Source organism: Epinephelus moara, chromosome 18 (genome assembly GCF_006386435.1).
Source record: "Epinephelus moara isolate mb chromosome 18, YSFRI_EMoa_1.0, whole genome shotgun sequence".
In the NCBI taxonomy this organism is placed as follows: domain Eukaryota; kingdom Metazoa; phylum Chordata; class Actinopteri; order Perciformes; family Serranidae; genus Epinephelus; species Epinephelus moara.
The window spans coordinates 33,285,768-33,305,936 of record NC_065523.1 but is presented as its reverse complement, the minus strand read 5'-3'; the positions used below and the strand labels follow the sequence as shown (position 1 = coordinate 33,305,936).

The window sequence follows — 20,169 nt, the reverse complement described above, 5'->3', positions numbered from 1 at the left end:
TTACATCCTGGCTACTTTGTATATAGCTATCTATTTTAATCAATACAATGTTGGATAAATGGGCAAATCTACGTAGGCCTATATATGAAATCTGAAACTTAAAAGTACCTGTCAAATAAAGGTAGATATGTAAAAGGACATTTTTTCATTTATCCCTGAAATGAAGTGGAGTTGGAGTAGACTTCAAGGTAGCTCAAAATGGAACTACTCAAGTGAAGTACAAATACTTAAAAATTGTACTTAATTACAGTACTTAAGTAAATGCTTGTTACTTTCTACCATTGCCTAGTTAATGCCTATAGCAACAAGATAAAGTTTATATGAAATAAATGTGTTATCAAGATATGATGTAGCAACTGGCACAAGTCATGTAGAAACTTCTTTTTCAAAGATGTCAATAGAGAATTCAGAGAAGGACTGTATGAAGAAAAAGAATAACTGCTTTGTTTGTCTCATTAATTTAAATAGATTACTACTACTACTATTAATAATAATAATAATAATAATAATAATAAATCGTTTATTATTTTTTAAACATTTTTAATTCAATAATATCTTATTTATAAAATATTAACATTTACTTATTGAATTTAATTTAATTTAAAAAAAATTTAACCCAATAATTACATAACGGACTCCATAAACCGGTGACGTCACACGAGGCCGACACTCATCTTTGTCAGTGAACAAAATGGCGTCTTACTGTTTGACAGTCACTAGGCTGCGGGTAAGAAAACGTTATTTTTCCTTCGCAGAGTTTTTAAATGCCTTGCTTTTCAGTACACATGTGACAATAGATATGTGTTAACGTTTAGTACAGCCGGTATTGCTCCAACTTGACCGACAGCCGGTAAATGTAGAGAAGAGTGTGCACCGAGACGCCGTTAGTGAGGTCACCGTGTCCTCGTTTGACTCATGACAGCGACGCATCGTAACGGTTATAAACCAAGTCTGACTGTACAGATACCAGTATTATGTTATTATAATGTTAATAGCAGCATCAAGTTTAGTCAATATCAACTGAATAGTGGATGCTAACGGTCCCAGGTGGCTTGATGTTTGCAAGGTGATCGCAAGGTTACGGAGTTTTCGTCATACGCTCTTTATAATAGTTCACTCCTGACAGCTGGGGCTGATGCTGAGCGGTGTGTTTCTGGGTCTCTGTTGGTTAGTGGATGAAATCAAATAGTACATGCTTATTTTGAATTTCACAGGGCCCTCCATTAGCAACTTTTTACTAAAGGATGTAAACATAAATCAACCTGCTGCTTATAAAGTAACCTGCGCCCTACACTCTATGTCATGTGTTGTAAATGATGAATACATGTAGTTCTGTTGTCTGCTGGCTGAGGTTAGGGCTGGGCAATATGGAGAAACTCAAATATCATGATAATTTTAACCAAATACCTTGAATTATTATTAGGATATTGTATGATTGACTATGGTGCTTTCTCGAAATATATACACAATAAGATTTTTGATAAATGTTTATCAGCAACGTGGATATAATGACAAAATGGGTAAAGGCAAACAATGCAGCAGCTAGAACAGTCTGGCAAATTCAGAAAATTACATAATTTTATTGTCATACAAACCAGGACAGGACAGCACTTAGGATACAAGTGGGTTGGACGTCATTGACCATTCACACTGGTGTATTTTTACCCATAAAGCAATATTGGGCAAATTTCTGGCCTACCTCTGGTTACCAGCTACGCCCTCCAAGTGGCTGCTTTTTAATGTACCGCAGATTTTAACTGATCTGGGGAAAACTGCATTCTCCTACAATGCACCTTGGACATGGAATACTCTTTAAAAGGATCTAAAATTAGAAATGCTTATATCTATTGATGAATTTAAGGACGTCAAGAAGAATGTGGTGACAGAGACATGCACTTGTTTTTCTTGAGAGGCCGCTATGTTTGAATAGTTGTTGTTTTATTGTGGATTTTTGCATTATGTGTTGTATTTGTTGCATTTTAAATGTGTTTTGATTGGCTGCTATCTTGGCCAGGTCTCTCTTGCAAAGACATTTTCAGTCTCAGTGGAACTTCCTGGTCAAATAAAGGTTAAATAAAATATAAAAATAATAACAATATCCAAAATCTAAGACAATATTCAATCTCATATTACAATATTGAAATAATATCAAGATAATGCTCAGCCCTAGGTGCAGTCTTGCTTTCCGTGGTGCTTCGTCAATTTATTATCTCAATATTTGCATTGATATTTGAGAATATAAATCAAAAACTATTCTCACAGATGATGTCATCACACATAAACGTTCACTTATGTCAACAAGCCTTATTCCCATAAATAAATATGGTATGGTAAGTGGTATAAGTAGACAAATACAGGGAGAATATCAGAACATACCTATTACAAAATTTCACAAAAAGAAAATAAGTGGAAATGAGACGAAAATGGTTGCCAGAGTAATGTGCTTTGATTTTAGATGTGCCGTTTACCTCCATTTGCCAATGTTTATGAGATGTCTTTTTCCATTTGAAGAGGACTAGTTGATATTTAAGCAGTACAGGAAAGGCCATCAGTCTCACTTATTGCACGTTTAGTTTATTATATAAACATGAGGGAGGCTAGATAGCATTGCATTGATTTACAACATAATATAAAATCCATGCAATCAAACTAATTATTGCACCTGTTATTGTCAAAAGAAATGGCCCAAACACTGAACCTGCTGCCCAGTGTGCCCTGAGTATAGTTTTGATGATGAGATAACCTGGGAACCAACCCAATTAGATTGAGAGTCTCCACATTTAGGCTTAACATTAGGTATTCCGTAAATTGCAAGGGCTAATGACATCCCAAAATGTCTATTTCTGCTAATGAAATACCAGTGAATGACCATACTGGCCTTATTCTGCCTATTCTTGATCACTGTTCAATGCTGGCCACCAAAAACCCACATATCCTGGAGCAATGGGAAAAGGCATCAGAGCAAATCTTCCACTGCTGCTGCCAGTTTATTTACACTGATTATGTTTGTAGTAAATGATGCTCTTCTAAACTACTTTGCCTGTACCTCTGGTGCTCATAGTTTAAAGTGTAGTGTATCAGACTGATAGTAACAGCCTAGTGGGCGAGGCTTACCCTGAAATATGAGCTGGATAAACTCTAACCCACTTTTCTCTGAACATTGTGATTTTCCGCTGAATATCAACACTAAGGGTGAGATCTAAAGGAAGTGAACATGGCGTCCCTCATATTTTGGCTTGGATCACTCACTCTTTAAGCAGTGTTCTGATTTAATTTCTAATATTCAGTGTTATATTGGGTTTCTGCCAGAATGTTGATGCAGTAGTTGTATATTATCTATTTTACTCCTCAATAAAATTTTACATCACACACTTGAAGTACATTAAAGTTATTAAAAGAGAGGTCTTAAAATGCTTTACACAGTGTCTACAAATAGATTAATGTCAGTTTGCTATTGCTGGAGAAGAAAGATTTGGATAATATTTTGACAGCCTGTTTTCATTACCAGCATGAACATAATCCTGACATTTAAATTAAGTATTGACAAGACAGCACTGAAAAATCCCCCAAAAATGTTGTCAGTCCAAAAACAATGTAACAATGACTGTTCATTTAAAAATGCCGTGTTCAGCTCCAATACTGATTTGTAGAGCGGTTCGAGACATTCCAAGTTCTCTTGCTGATCTGATCAATGTCTAACCAAACTGACCGAGCCTGTTTGTGACCAAAATGTAGGATTCCTCTGCGTCTCTGTAGGCCACATTGTTACTGGTGCGACTTGCCAGATTATGTTTTAACTATCCTCACATGTGGTTCCATTCTTGCATAATTTAGTGACCTCTCTTTTCTCTGCGTATTTATTATATAACTAAAATCGTAATGTGTTAGTCCTAAATTGTACAATAAAACTGTGTTGTTAATTCTCAACACTGTCCTCTGTTTCCTCTGGTCTAGCTGGCCCTTGGAACTGGTGCAAGGCGCATTCATGTCTCCTCAGCCTTCAGCGCCAAGGCCAAGGTGGCCATGAGCCGCTTTGAGCCCGGCTCCACCGTTAACTATGAGAAGATGCACGAGAACATCAACACTGTGCGCAGGAGGTCAGCAGTTGAGACTTCTCAGAACTACACATGGACACACAGAGTTCCTTGTTGATTACAGTTTGGCTCACGAGGAATGGCTGGTGTTCATTACAGCTGCACAGTTAATCTTGTGGCATTTACAGTGTTGACTTGTCAGGGTTAGCAGGGGCCATGGAGCTAACTTTGGATGTCCTGGAGTTCCCTCGTATTGTGCTTAGCACATGCTGTAATCCAGGAATAGGAAATGCCTTTTGTGTGGCTGTTACGTGACTATTACATGAACAGTTTGGTTTCCTTATAAGCTATAGTATCTTTAGTAGTTCAGGGCTTTTCCATGATTCTTAGCCACAGATGAAATGTAGTGCTTTCCAGGAGTGATACACAAAGCACAGGAGGACACTGCAAAAACATTTAAAATATATTTGTGTAGATATAAGAAGTGAAGACTTTTGTAGTATCTGATGCTACATTTTTGTGTTACTCTACCCCGCCAGGCTTGGCAGGCCTCTCACGCTGTCGGAGAAGATTGTGTACGGTCACCTGGATGATCCAGTGGGGCAGGATATCGACCGCGGCCGCACCTACCTGCGCCTGCGTCCAGACCGCGTGGCGATGCAGGATGCTACAGCTCAGATGGCAATGCTGCAGTTCATCAGCAGTGGTCTGCCCAGGGTAGCGGTTCCCTCCACCATCCACTGTGATCATCTGATTGAGGCTCAGATCGGAGGGGCCGAGGACCTGCAGAGAGCTAAGGTGAGAACAGATGGATGGAGTGTGGTATTATACATATTGTAGTTTTAATATTTTGGCTGTACTGAATATTTAAATGCTTAAAAGCTTCATGCATAATGTTGACATTTGAAATTTGCAAAATCATTTCTGCACAGTTGCAGATAAAGATTAGCCTACACTGATATTATAAGTATTATACTGTTTGTAGAATTAGTTTCCGACTTGTGTGATCCAAACATTTCCAATTACTCCAAAGTGTTGTCAAGTCCAAAAGTCAAATTTAAGCCTTCTTTAGGGTGATGGACTCATAAAATATGACGACAGACATTCAAAGCTTCATTCGCAAACCTCGAAAGAAGCTCCAAATTTAAAACCGTGACATTTGGTACAGCCTTAATATGTTTTTATGGTACGACCATTGGTTGGAAATTGTTATTGACAGAAGAAAAGATTTCTCTTTGACACTTTTCACCTAATGAGATGCATGTTTTGGTGCCTCTCTGCTTTGCTACTGGCCTCATTCTGCCATACATTTTCAGTCTAATCTGATCAGACAGAGTTTTGACAAGTGGACATGGACTTGAATGCTTATTACTACAGAACAAAATATAAAAGGAGGTCATCGTCCCTCCGGTTTGAAAATGACTGACAAAACATTACAACACTGCGTAATGCTGACTTCAGGTTCAGGGGACCAGAGCTGGTTCAGGTTTTTACAGCCTGTCACACACACACAGAGTTGATGCCAACAACAACAGACTATAACTCTAAGCCATTTTGCTTGTGAAGTGTGTATCCGATACCAACCTCATAAGGTCCCATTAATGTGTCGGCAGGAAGCAGTTATGGAGAGACTCAGCAGCTTTATAAGTTTCTCCTCTGACTTTTGGCTCATTGTGTTAGTTGAGCCAGTTTTTATCAACCAACACAATGAGTGCAACAAGAGCCAATTTCTATTTTGGGCAGTGTTTGTTTAGTGCAGCTGCATTTCAAGATAACTTTTCAGTAACTAACAGTAAGGTATATTGTGTTGAACTGGCTTGTTTAGATTTATTTAATAATTGATCCTTAGCTAGCGGGGATTGATGAGGTTGCAAAGGTAGCGGCCTTAAAGGAACAGTTCAACCTAAATCAAAAATACATATGTTTCCTCTTACTCAAGATAATCCACAGACCTTGTTGGGAACAGTTTCATGCAGGAACTATTTTCTTTCTACCAATCTACACCCTGCAAACACATCACCGCTTAGAAGACAGTATGCATCTACTCATGGACGAGAGGCTTGCGCTCATGACAGAGCGGGTGTAAACATTAATGGCGTCCTCCTTGGCTGAGCTGTGACATTAGCTAGCTTGGTGGTGCTAGGTGAGTTCGCAGTAGATGCACACTTTGTTCTGCACAGTGACACAGTGACACTTTGACGTTGGCTTCATTTTTCAGCCCCGGAGGTTGCCGCTTGGTGTCTGCCTCTGCCTCTGGGTCATAAGCTTGTTGAGGAGTGCTGTAGTTGTCTACTAGAAGCAACATCATGGCATTGCCCTGTTGGGCGGCATATGGTCCATTGAGCTAGCTAACGTTACAGCTCAGCTGAGGAGGATGCCATTAATGTTTACATCTCACATTGTCACGAGTACGAGGCCTCTCTTTCATGAATAGATGCACGCTTCCTACTGCACAGTGATAGAGTTGATGGGTGGACTTTGGTAGAAAGAAAATGGCTCCTACATGAAACTGCTCACAGCAAGGTCTGTGGATTATCTTGAGTAACTGGGTCATGATTTCTGGAAAGAGGCATTGCTGTTGAGTTGTTTAAATGTATTTTTTTGGCGTGTAAGCACCACAAGCCAAGTGCCATCAACTTCTATTATATTAGAGAGAAGGCAGACATCTCTACAGCCAATATCTCTAACATTTGGCAACTCTTAACAATCTAAATTGATAAATTACACTACAGGTAAGAGGAAGAATATGTATTTGTGATTTTGGGGTGAACTGTCCCTTTAAACAGTTTTCTGGGGGCACAGTAGATACCACGGGTTGGTTCAAATTCTGTAGGTGTGATCAAATTGTTGGATTACAGGGTTCAGGGTTAAGTGCTGCAGCAAAGTTTATTATTTTATGGTTACATCAAGGATTCTCATGCATCATATGTGAAAATAACTGTTCCCCAATAACTCTCAACGCAGGAGATAAACGAGGAAGTGTACAACTTTCTTGCCACTGCTGCTGCTAAATATGGAGTTGGCTTCTGGAAACCTGGATCAGGGATCATCCATCAGGTACAGTACACTGATTTATAATGATGCTATAAATTATTTCAAACTACACTTTATTTGAAGTTTGAGGCCCCAGGAAAAAATGTTTGACTGACTCTGAATGTCTCTTCCTTTGGACAGATCATCCTGGAGAATTATGCCTATCCTGGAGTGATGCTGATTGGTACAGACTCCCACACTCCTAATGGTGGTGGCCTGGGGGCCGTCTGCATTGGAGTGGGTGGCGCTGATGCCGTGGATGTCATGGCTGGAATCCCCTGGGAGCTCAAGTGTCCGAAAGTGAGTTCTGGCCATTTGATATCTTGTAAATGAATTTTAATTTCAAAGCAGTTTCAACCTGTTTTCAACCACTAGGTGTCTCTACAAATGTTTCTACCTTTGTCTTGTTTTTTTCATGTTTTTTTCCCCTCAGGTGATTGGAGTGAAGCTGACAGGAACCCTGTCTGGTTGGACCTCTCCGAAGGATGTCATCCTGAAGGTGGCTGGCATCCTGACTGTAAAAGGTGGCACAGGAGCCATTGTGGAGTATCACGGGCCTGGAGTTGACTCCATCTCCTGCACTGGTAGGGATGAGATACATCTGAAAAACTGGAATATATGTGATAGACACTCTTTATTTATATGTGAAAATTGAAGACAGGAAGAACAGTGGCGACTTCAGTTTATTTCACTCTTTGAATTTTCAGGAATGGCCACTATCTGTAACATGGGTGCTGAGATTGGAGCCACCACATCCATTTTCCCCTACAACCACCGCATGAGGACGTACATGGAGAAAACTGGCCGTGGAGGTCGGTTTCTTTAATGTTACTCTGTCTGTTTAGTCTTTATTCACTCAGTGTGTCGCACCTACAACTTTGTCTCCTCCCTCATTCCCTCTCAGAGATCGCGACTGTGGCCGATCAGTTCAAAGATGACTTGGTCCCAGATAAAGGCTGTGAATACGACCAGCTCATTGAGATTAACCTGAGTGAGGTGAGTCAAAGCGTTGTCACAAGTCTTGTAATTTAAGGCCAGTGTTTCCCTGAGGTTGACTGCCTTTACCTGAGTGATGGGCTGGTGAAACACTTATTCTACCACCACACCCCAGGCACGCTACTGTTTTTTACATTACGTAGTAGGGCTGCCCCCTAATAGTCGAAATGTTAGTCAACCAGAAGGGTCATTAGTCGGCAAGAATTCATTGGTTGCTTAGTCGCAGAAAAAACAAACCTGAAACTCTATTAGGAGCTGTGCCTTGTCAAAATAAATCAAACCCTATATGACTGGACCATGTGTGACTTCAATTTGAAAGGACAGACACAGGAAGTGTCCACGCTCAGCAGTCAGACAGGAGTCAGGTTAATTTCCAGGGCTGGTACCTGCGGTTATTCCACAGGCTAGTTAATAACATGTCGGGCAGGAAATCCAAAGTGTGGGATCATTTTGAGAAGGTGAAGGACGAACCCAAGGTGATATGTAAACTCATCTTCATTGGTCGACTACAAACATGACGTATCATCTGAAACATGGAAGTAGCTACATGCCCATTAGCCCACAGCGTCATTAACAGGCGGCTCGCTCAGTGTGTGACGTGCACTTGTAGATAAAATATAGGCCTATATTAATGAAGGTTCATTAGTACGGTTTGTATTTCTCTGTAATGTAGCACAGTGTTAACAATGTTACTGATACTATTCTTTCTCACACCTTCAACTCCAACCATTGTGTTGCCCCGCCCAAAACATAATTTAATAATTCAATTAATAACCATTGTGTTGCCCCGCCCAAAACATAATTTAATAATTCAATTAATATCGTAAAATTCTTAGTTAGGGGCAGCCCTGTAACAAGAAGCTTTTATTGTTTGTTTGTTTTTTTTCCTTTTTTACGGTAGAAGTTGCTGCTATTTTCCGTTACAGTCATTCTTCCAGCAGCAGTTACAGTGCAGAGACACTGAAATATGGAAAACCACAAAAAAAGCTGACCACTTTAGAGGAGACCGGGCTGTTTTTGGGAGGGGGGCTGAAAGAAACAGGTGCTAAAACTGAGTGTTTCAGACAGAGGGTGAATACAGGTGTTTTAGCACAGACAGTATGATGAAAATAAAGTGTTTTTGTTTTAATAAAAGCATGTAAACCTGAAATACAAGTATGAACCTTAAAATAAATATAACATGTCCCCTTTAAGAGTCGCCTACCTACCAAATTATGCATGTGTTGGTATGTTAAGTAAAAGCTTTCCTGAGGTGAATTTAAGTGTTGTAAACTAAAACAGACTCCAGCACCCACTTCTCATTTAGTCACATACTTTGGCTTCATCCCGTTCTGTGTCATGTGGATGGTGAGGCAGCTTAAGTGCTTATTATTAGTGTTCCTCTTTAAAAAGTTTCCAAATTTAGAAAACAATATTTATAGCATACGCACACATGTCCCACATTACCCGCACTATGAATTCATTATGCCTTATTTTTCTACTAACAGTTGAAGCCCCATATCAACGGGCCCTTCACCCCTGACCTGGCCCACCCCGTGTCTGATATCGGGGCTACGGCTAAGAAGAACGGCTGGCCCCTGGAGGTTAAAGTTGGTCAGTATTTGTCACATAGCTGTATTATCTTACAAATGTAAGTATTTTTAATGCTTTGTCTAGTGAAATTGGATATTTCTTTCTTTGTTCCTAGTAGCTGTGTTATTGACCTGACAGGATGGCATCACATTACAGCTCTGCATGTGGCCTTCCAAAGTAGCTTACTAAATGCGTGCTGAGTACAGTATAATTCCAGTCATTGACAGAATGAGTAGAATATAATTAAGATGACAAAGATGTAAAATTTCAGGCTTGCTTGTCTTTTCTGTCTTCTCTTCTTTAACAGCCTTCCTCTTATTTCATAGGCACAGATGAATACTTAAACTCTTCCACTGTAACTGTAGACTCATTCACTTTAGTTTCCTTGTTCTCTTCTTACAAACATTGAACTTGTGTCTTGCAGGTCTGATCGGTAGCTGTACCAACTCCAGCTACGAGGACATGGGCAGAGCGGCCTCTCTGGCCAAGCAGGCTCTTGATAAAGGTCTGAAGTGCAAGGCCCAGTTCACAGTCACCCCAGGTTCTGAGCAGATCCGTGCCACTATCGAGAGGGACGGATATGTGAGTCTCTTTACAACATCATTGACCTTTCATTAAACTCTTTTAAAGTCTTAACTACATGTTTAAGTCTGAATAGACGTGGATGTGAACTACAACTTGACTGGCTGGTGTAGGAATACAACCGTGTGGCAGTAATTGTAGTTTTACAGAAAACATTTATACAAAGATGTATGTTGAAAAGATGCAAGAAAGGATTTCTTCAAACTCATGTTGTACCTGTTTCAGGCCAAGATCCTGAGTGATGTTGGTGGAATCGTACTTGCCAACGCTTGTGGACCCTGCATCGGACAGTGGGACAGGTATGCATGCTATTTCTAACGATAACTTCAGCCGCTAAGGGACACAAGCAGGGCTTTAGATCTGATTTGAAACAGGTGGCTCACACTAGTAAAGGTGGAAGATCAAAAAGAAAATTCCCCTGAGTGATGCAGGTTAAACACAACGCATCAGACTAACATGCTCTGTGTTCTGACTTTTTTCAGGAAGGATGTGAAAAAAGGAGAGAAGAATACTATTGTCACATCCTTCAACAGGAACTTCACTGCCAGGAATGATGCCAACCCTGCTACTCATGCTTTTGTCACCTCTCCTGAGGTAAGAAGTCTGTAGGTTGAACATCAAGTTAAATACAAACGCAATTCATGACCACATGGGCATCAATAGGAAGCCTTACAGTAGCTCATACATAGAGCATAGTCAGTGTGTATCAGTAGAGGACTTGACAATAAAATTCTTAGTTCTGTATTCCTTGATGGTTTTGACATTTGCACACCCTAAATACCTATTATGTAATTCATTGTAGATCGTCACCGCCATGGCCATCGCTGGAACTCTCAACTTCAACCCAGAGACCGACTACCTGACAGCTCCTAACGGAGAGAAGTTCAAGCTGACTCCGCCTACTGGTGACGAGCTCCCCTCCAGAGACTTCGACCCAGGCCAGGACACCTACCAGCACCCCCCGACTGAGGGCACCTCGGTGAAGGTGATTTTGTTTTTTTATTTAATAAGATACAGTATCTTATGAAGACAATCTAGAGAGCAGCACAGCATTAATAAAACAGACTTCAAGTGAGGTGAGCGTCTTCTGTCAGAGTTTGAGAAGGTACATGAAAGAGTCAGTGTAAACTAACAGTATGATCAAGGCTTTTTTCACACAGAGATGTGTTACGTGACAGTTGTTAAAAAACAAAATGATTTTTTTGGTGTTCAAATAAAATTCAGTTTGATATTGGAGTTGTCTGCCCCACTATCCTTTGAAAATATTCTTGGAAGAGCCTTTATGTCTTACACTGAATTGATGTTGTTCAGGTGGACGTGAACCCCACCAGCAACCGCTTGCAGCTGCTGGAGCCCTTCGACAAGTGGCACGGAAAAGACCTGGAGGACATGAGGGTCCTTATCAAGGTGAGCAGGCAGTGGAAGGAAAGGTGTGGTGGATGTGTAAGTAAGGAGTAGCGCAGATTGCAAGACTTTTGCCACAGTTAACCTGTCTCGGAAAAATGTCTTTGATCTGAGAGTAAAACCCTCAAGTTGGCACAGAATCGCCAGTGACCTGGCCCCAGATAAGTGTATGAAAATGAATGGATGGATGGATGGATGGTGTAGCGTTGAGTAGCCATTGTCAAATTTCTGTTCCATCTTTCCTCATCCTCCGAATTGCCCACTCCTCCTCTTCCTCTCTTTTCCTCTGTGGCCGTAGGTGAAGGGAAAGTGCACCACTGACCATATCAGCGCTGCCGGGCCCTGGCTGAAGTTCCGTGGTCACCTGGACAACATCTCCAACAATCTGCTGATTGGTGCAGTCAACAGTGAAAACGATGCTGTGAACAAGGTCAAAAACCTGCTGACAGGAGAGTACGGAGGTGTGCCCGATGTGGCCCGCCACTACAAGGTGAGTTTGATGGGATGGTGTCAGTTGATGATTTGTTTTACATTTAGACTTTACATTGATTTAAATGGCACACGAACACCAGGCAAAATTTTCTTTGTGTTGCATGTTTTTCCAGCAACTAAGTTCCCAATTTCCTCCTTAGCACGTTGTCACCACCCTGACAGCAGTTTAAATGTTTCCTTCGTCTTGTTTAACTGTATAATCCAGGCCAATGGAGTGAACTGGGTGGTGGTCGGAGATGAGAACTATGGAGAAGGTTCCAGCAGAGAGCACGCTGCCCTGGAGCCACGACACCTTGGAGGACGCGCTATCATCGTCAAGAGCTTTGCCAGAATCCACGGTAAGTTTCAGAGCACAGAGAGTGAATAAAATAACACGCAACCACCAATCTGTCTTTCATTTTAGAGATATTCAGGCATCACTGCAGTTTTATCATCTTTACACTCAAACCGTTAATTTATTTTCTTTGTGAACGGTAGAGGCAGCAGGGAAGCAGCATCTTTAGGTGTGGTTGGCTTTCAGAGCAAGCTGATGATTATTGAGTCTGGCATGTTTACAGTCTGCCAGAATAAGGAGTGTGGAAGAGAGCCTCCAAGTTATAATTACAGTCCATTAGTGGCAGTTTGTAATCGAAGGCTTGATGCAGGTAAGTGGGCAGATGAAAGGCTGTCTGATCTCAGGAATATTGCTTTCATTTTTTGGTGTGAAGAGATTTCTTCAGAACCAGAAACACACAAAATAAACCACTGCGTGCAGCTGATGCAGTTTTCTGTATGCAAAGCTTTCAGTGCCATTTGGTGTTGATGAAAAAGATTTCTAGCATCATGAGTTCTGTGTAAATGGAGCAGCTTATTCATCATGAGATCTGGAACCAGTCCATAACAACCACACACACATGCTCACATGCATTATGCTCCCTGACCTTGTAACAGATGCACCTAGACAAAGAGCCCCTCTCTTATGGAAGCACAGTATCAGTGTCGGTGTCTTGTTATTTGTCATATTTACATCTTTTCTCCTCTTCACAGAGACTAACCTGAAGAAGCAGGGCCTGCTGCCTCTGACTTTTGCTAACCCCCAGGACTACGAAAAAATTCGCCCTGACGACAAGATTACAATCACTGGGCTAAAATCCTTTGCTCCTGGCAAGGTGAGCAATATTCTGCACTAAAGCTGGCCATACACTGTATAATCTGAGCCTGTTTCTGACCTGATTTTTCTCTGAGCCACACAACTCAGTTTAGAGTCGGACCCAGTTTTTTTGTCTTCAAAATGTTTAGTTTTAGTTTAGTTTTTCGTGGTTTTAGTTTTCATAATACAGGAGGGATTCATCAGGTGCAACACTTTAGAAGTTCAGCATTGGTATTAAAAGACAAACACAACAGCTGCACGACTCATTTTAGAGTTGGACCGAATTTCAGCTTTTTTGGGCATCATTTCTCGTGCAGCGTACACAGGGAGCAGGTAGCTATCAGAGCTCGACCATCTGTTCCCGAATGGCCACCAGACGTTCAGTTGAATTTCTGACATGACATAAATTTTGGTTGGCAGTTGGTAAGCCAGGGGTATCATAGTTTTATATTTTTCATTTTTATTTTATTGTTAAATTTTGTTTTTAATTCAATTTAGTCTCAGTTAGTTTCCAGAGTGTTTTAGTTTAGTTTGAATTACTTTCAATTCAATTCAATTCAATTCAATTCAATTCAATTCAATTCAAATAACTTCATTTATCCCCGAGGGGAAATTTAAGAGCAGCACACTGAGTAGTTCAGAGAAAAAACACACAAGACATAAATAACTACAATATAAAAACAAGTGTAAAAAACACATTCTTAAAGTGCATTGCATTAGAGTCCAGTCCAGCCCTCCTATACAGTCTCAAGCTTCCTGAGAAAGGAAGGTTTGGAGGTGGGTGGATGGGGGGTTGGGTGTATTGAAATCACTAAGGCAGCGGGTCAGTGATGGCTGTGAGTTGAGCAGGAGGACAGCTCTGGGAACAAAAGTTGCCCTCTTCCTCTGAGTCCTGCAGCTTGGGCAGCGAAGACGACGTCCAGAGGGAAGCCACTCAAACACTGCAAACAGGGGGTGTGATGGGTCCTGTATCGTTCTAGTTAGTTTTCTTTTTTCTCAAGTCTAGTTTAAATTCTCGTTAAATAAATAAAATGTTCTCTCCCACCTAGTTTTTGTGCCTCTGCCACCAAAAGCTGTGACTGGATTTTGTCTGTCCGTCCCATTTTTGTGGGCGATATATCTCAAGAATGCCTTGTGGGAATTTTGTCAAATTTGGCATGAACATTCGGTTGGACTCAACGGTGAACCGATTAGTTTTGGTTTTGGAATTTGTAGCTTCTTTGCAGCAACATCTGTATTTGAAGCATTGTCAGCTGCCATTGCTACATGTGTGTCTGGACAGACATGGATGTTAATTGGTTCGTGGAGGCCTACAACCACAAGGCTGTAATCCCAGTTTAGTTTTAGTTAACTATAGTAGATTTTTGTCAGGCTCTCGCACAGCTGTAGCAGAGCGACGAGTCGATTCCCCAAGATCATGTGGTTTTTTTTTCTCACTCTTTCTCACGTTGATGTTTCCTCCTCCTCCTTTCATGACGTATATGAACTAAGAACGTTGGTGTAGCGTTACAGACTTCAGCTAGCAAACAAACTTCTACCTGCCTCTGAGCTTTCGACCAAGCTTTCTTTACAGTCACACTCAGGTTGTGAGTTGATGATCGGACCGTACAAAATGAGCACATAAATCGTGAGCTCTGGCTTTACATTGCAGATGATTTACTCGTACAGTGTGAGTTAGAATTCAATTAAACATTTCTAAAACTGACTTAAATCATACAGTGTATGCCCGACTTAAAGAAACATTGACCCCAAAGGACAGCTGAGCTTCTCTTTACATTATGTCAAAGAAAAATTGGATAAATGATTGATGCATCTCGTTGCTCCTTTCAGCCCCTGGCAGCAGTGATCAAGCACAGTGACGGCAGCAAGGAGTCCATCACTCTAAACCACTCCTTCAACGAGACGCAGATTGAGTGGTTCAGGGCCGGCTCTGCTCTCAACAGGATGAAGGAGCTCCAGTAATAGGTGGAGACGTGGGAGGTGGGGCCTGTAGGGGCCACCGAGGGGCCTTGGCATGGGTTAAGAAGGGGAGAAGTGAGGGCAGAGAAAGGGGCTTCGCAAAGAGGAAGAGACGAGGTGAACGGTAGACGGTTACCAGACCTGTTGGTTTAAATGTTGGTGTAGGGACAGCTGTAGTCATGATCAGTTAAAGAAAACACACACACATACACACACACACACAAACACACACAAGGTCGCTGCACAGATGAAAAGCGCACACACACATTGACATGGGCACGCACATGCACAGACAGGATTACTGTGAAAGCACTCCCGGACGACAGGCAGAATTACACAAACACGCTCAAATCAAGCGCACATAACCGAAGCTTAGCAGTGTGTGTGTGTCTGTAAAAGGCAGCATCGTTCGTACTGGCAGCACTCCTCAGTTTAAAATCAGATTTGTCAAGCTCAGTTGTTCATTGAGTGTTACCCTGCAGCGCTCAGCTGACTGTTTCACACACAGACAGTTGAATGAGGCTGTTTTCCTAAATCTGTGAACGAATCTAGCAGTATACAAACCTGAGTCAGACCCTGCATTGATAAAGTTAGATTCAAAATACGATTAAAATAGAAGTGGTGAAGCAGAGATAACAGTTTCCTAATATTTAATGACGAGTTAACAGCTTCCTGCTTCAAAATCTTTAACTGCAAAGTCCGTCCAAAGACCAGACAATTGTTGTTCTTCATTATGCTTCCTGTTTTATATTTGTCGCAGTGGTTTCCATCCATACAGCTCAATAAGCTCACTGAGTTGTCCAACTCACATGAATGTACCTTTCCTTCATTATCTCCAGACCTGAAGAACATTTCCACCACATGTTCAATGTGATGCTGCATTCAAATGGAACTTTTGAGCTTGTGTTTATGACATGGGAAGCCGTGAATGTGAGCTCATGAACTCAGAGCTCTCAGAAAATTCAGCTTATGAAGCTGTGAACACCACAACAAGGAGGCGTTTATTTGGACTCTTCTCGTGAGCGTGGTAAACACAACCCCATTGGAACGCAGCATACTTGAAATGCACTAAATAGCGACAAACTCCACAAGTCGTCCTTCATTTTCCTCCTGTAGCGGGCTGCTAGGTTTGCCTTCAACTTGAACAAGTGTCGCCTCACTAGTCATAGTTTTGAGCCACTGTGAAAACAAACTGCCAGGCACACTGACTTATTTACTGTAAGCAGGATCGGTTGAAATCCTGTCAGCCCCTCCACTGTCACGGTACAACTGCAGCCCAATCTATCGTCACTCTGTCTGAGGTCTTGTTTTTTTATGCAGCTGCTGTTGGACTTTTCGTTTTGACCTTGAATCTGTGTACACTCCCTGCTTCTCTTTCACTGCACGATCGCTCACAGGGCTGCAACGAATTATTGTTTTCATTATCGGTTATTCTGTCCATTATTTTCTCTATTAATCAATGAATTGTTCTGTCAGTAAAATGTCAAGAAATAGTGAAATTTCCCATAACCCAAGTTGATGTCTTTAAATGGTTTCATCTGACCAACTGTCCCAAAAATCTAAAGTGATATAGTTTATTATCACATATAACAAAGAAAGGCATCAAATTCTCAGATTTAGGAGGCATGAAATCAACAACTGGCCTCATTTGCTTTAAAATTACTAAAACGATTATTTGATTGTCAATTAATTATCTGTCAATCAACTAATTGATTAATCGACAAATCATTTTAGCTCTACTTGCTTGTTCTCTGTCTGTCTGCATGATATAACACCGCATTGTGTGACAACACAACACATACCGCCATTGTGTCAGCGCTAGCCTTGCTATTTCTTTTCTTTCCATCTGTGTTTTGTCCTGTGTGGGTGCGTGTGTGTATGTGTGTGTTATACATGATTGTTTTACTGGGTTAACATCAGTGTGTGTTCGCATCTGTGCGTCTCTCTTTGCTCACCCTGTCTCTCTTGCTGCTCTCTCTAGGCTGCTTCATGCAGTCCAAACCACAACCTGCTACGTTTGGGGAAATGGGCTGAAGTCAGATTTGTGTTGCTGCACCGGGCAAGTTTTTTTTATGTAGGAAGGAAACTGCGGCATAACAGTGTCATAAAAAATCAGCCTACAATGTCCGGAGAAAGCTCCACTTTTCTATAGTAGGTCATTTGTCTCATCAACCCAATGAAATCCTTTAGGTCAAAGCTTCTCACACGTGATATTTTCTCTCATTCTTTCTGCTGGTCCTTGCTATCACCTGGAGCTGCCAGCGTGTGAAATTGCCTCATGTAGCTGTAACGGGATCTGACAGGCTGTTTGTCTTGGAGTTGAATGTTTTTTCAGGTTGAGGTTTGGTCCTCCATAGCATGAGAAAGCCTGCTGTCTTCTTACACAAACTAACGCACAATCTAGTGTCCAGATGCCTGTACACTAGCACTTTATAGAGTTAGGGAAGTAGTTTTAGGTGTGCTTTGCCACGCTTCTTTTATCCTTTGCAAACATTTCACTCTGTAGCGCACGTCTCTGTCGTGTGTGACTCCACAAGACTGACATACAACGCGTAACGTTCACTATTGATACGAGTTTTCAGTAGAAAATGTAGATTCAAAATCATTCTTGGATTAAGTTTGACATAATGTATACCTAGTGTGCGCCACTGAAACGCTGTGGTTATATATTTTTGCGAGCTTAGGGATGTTTGAGGTCATTGCTGCTGTGTTTTATGTAGGTGTCCTCTGTTTAGCTTGTCATTAACCAGAAAGTTTATAAATCGGTCACTTCTTCATTCTGCAGTCCAGGAAGTGTGGATTAATAATTACACTTCCTGAGGTGAATCCCTATATACTTAAAAAAAAGTCACTGAGTTTGGACCTGTGTGTAAATGACGTGATATATAGTTGCACTTTGTATAGGGGTGTGTACATAAATGATAAATCATTATATATAGATATATATATATATATATGAGAGAGAGAGAGAGTGCTGGTAACATGCTGTATGCTGCCTGTCTAAATGAGAGCTGTTAACTCTGTTTGTGACTTCCTGTAACATAATGTCATAACATAGAGTGCCCTGTGTGATCTTGATTAAACTCAAGTTCCTTTAATCGAATGGTTTCACAAACCAGTTTTGGATTGTGGGTTAAATTAAAGCACAGGTGTCGGACCGTAGCTGTCGGCTGCAGACAGTGAAAAGGGACGTGTTATTTCAAGAAAGGTGACTTATTATGTGTATTTTCTTAACTTTTAGTTTTGTACAGATAGTTTTCAGGGACAGAGATGATTTAGAATAGCAGCAGCCCAACTTTTAGAGTCGTTTTGGACGTTAATGACTCCACGTAGGGGTTATCTGTTCATATAATCAACTGCTCTTTACGAATCATGTTTTACATCCTCATTAAGATCATCACTTTGATGGTTAAACACTGCTCACCAGTGTATCAGATTTACTGCCAAAGATGCCTGATAAAAATTCTGAGATGTTGGGAAGTAATAATTACCCATAAAGGAGCTCTTTATGATATTCAGAGCATTAATATAGCAGAAAAACGATTTGCTATGTAAAGATATAGTAATGGCGTCCTGACCAGAGAATGTAGTCATGTCGAGCTTCTCTGTCCTTTGTTGTGGTAGATGGGCTAGCAGCATGTTGGTGCATGTGAGTCCCTGTGAGTGTGTCCATCTAGCTAATTGCTGCCACTCTGCACTGCACTCTTATGGCGGTTACAGCTGATATCAGGATGGCATTGTCACTGAAACATAGCGCCCACCCCCCTGTTCCCTCCCAGGCTAACACCGTTAGCTCTGCACTGTTGCCGTTGTTAGAACTGTTTGTTGGCTGCTAGCCTCCAGCTCAGCCGCCTCAATGTTGAGAGCCGTGTGCAGACAACCTCTGAATCATAGATCCACTCTGAATATCATGAAGAGCTCCTTCAAGTTATGTTTGAAAAATTAACCCCGTCAGTATGATCTTTCAAATATATATGACTGTGCATAATTATTTGATTATACACAGAGTTTTATTCCCCACAGAATTCACCAGGATCAATGTTTATTCTTTAAAAAATACTGATGAATTTAATCTTTATTTCTCCGTCAGCACATTTAAAACAGCCGCTTGTGAAGCACTTATCGTATACTGTGATGTAAGATAATGCTCTGTCGTTCACTGGTTGAAGCCTCTGAGTTTTAAAAGCGCTTCTGTAAAGTGACAAATCAGATGTTTATGAAGGCATGCCTGTTGTGTGATTTTTGTACTCAGGTGTGCTCCGTTTGGTCCTCCTGGATGTGTGTGATATCTGTTTTACAACCTGCTTCATTTTGTTCAGGTACAGCAGATAAATAATATGAACAGATGTTTTATCACAGTGATGATTCCCCTCACACTCCAGTAACAACATTAAACTTGACTTTATATAAGCAGATGATTCAAAACGCCCACAGTTGTATTGCTCGGGAGATTAAAGTTATCTTGACATTTACAAAATAACTGGTAAATTAATAAAGATAAAATTGTGAAGTGACTGTCTTGTGTTTTTCTTTGTGTAATGGAATCAATGATGAGATCATGTGTTGTCTGTACGGAGTCTTCCAGTAGATGCTGCCCTCAAGTGCTCGGTGTGAACTCCAACAGGCTGCAATCCAGTCTGTGGCGAACACCCTCAACATATGTTCACTGACATTTGATTAACATTCATAACTATTTTTCTGTTCTGTTTATACAGTAATGTTTATCTGTTCACTTTAAAACAACAGCCACAACTTTGAAGTATCTACATATATACTTGCATACCTGTATCTACTTAAATGGATTTGAACTCTGTGTACTATATAATTATTTTTCCACACTCAGCTAAATTTAAACTATGCTCATGATTTTATTATTCAGATCAGAAATCACCTTTTCATTTATTTTTAATGCTGTGTTTGCAGGTAGTATAATACCAAAGTGCAGACTGATGCAAAGTGTCTCATCAT

The 20,169-nt window shown here is 40.9% G+C and overlaps 1 protein-coding gene across 2 annotated transcripts; it reads left to right on the top strand.

The window, feature by feature from the left end:
• Positions 1–674: 674 nt before the first annotated feature.
• LOC126405129 (aconitate hydratase, mitochondrial) lies at positions 675–19,715 on the top strand. Of its 2 annotated transcripts, XM_050068688.1 has the most exons (18): positions 675–727; positions 3,955–4,097; positions 4,574–4,832; positions 6,999–7,091; positions 7,209–7,367; positions 7,501–7,651; positions 7,775–7,879; positions 7,972–8,063; positions 9,551–9,656; positions 10,060–10,217; positions 10,443–10,516; positions 10,700–10,811; positions 11,020–11,202; positions 11,529–11,624; positions 11,920–12,111; positions 12,319–12,451; positions 13,140–13,261; positions 15,073–19,715. In XM_050068688.1, exons 1-18 carry the CDS (start codon positions 692–694, stop codon positions 15,202–15,204), a joined length of 2,346 nt encoding a protein of 781 aa, XP_049924645.1. In that variant the 5' UTR covers positions 675–691; the 3' UTR covers positions 15,205–19,715. The 2 variants fall into 2 exon arrangements, with proteins under 2 accessions (XP_049924645.1, XP_049924646.1); XM_050068689.1 differs by lacking the exon at positions 3,955–4,097 and having other exon boundaries at positions 686–727.
• The last annotated feature ends 454 nt before the right edge of the window (positions 19,716–20,169 follow it).

Coding starts and splice junctions, on each gene's coding strand:
- LOC126405129 (XM_050068688.1), top strand. CDS start 692: ATGGCGTCTTACTGTTTGACAGTCACTAGGCTGCGG. Junction 11,203..11,528: donor CTGAGGGCACCTCGGTGAAG/GTGATTTTGTTT, acceptor GATGTTGTTCAG/GTGGACGTGAACCCCACCAG. Junction 12,112..12,318: donor ATGTGGCCCGCCACTACAAG/GTGAGTTTGATG, acceptor TGTATAATCCAG/GCCAATGGAGTGAACTGGGT.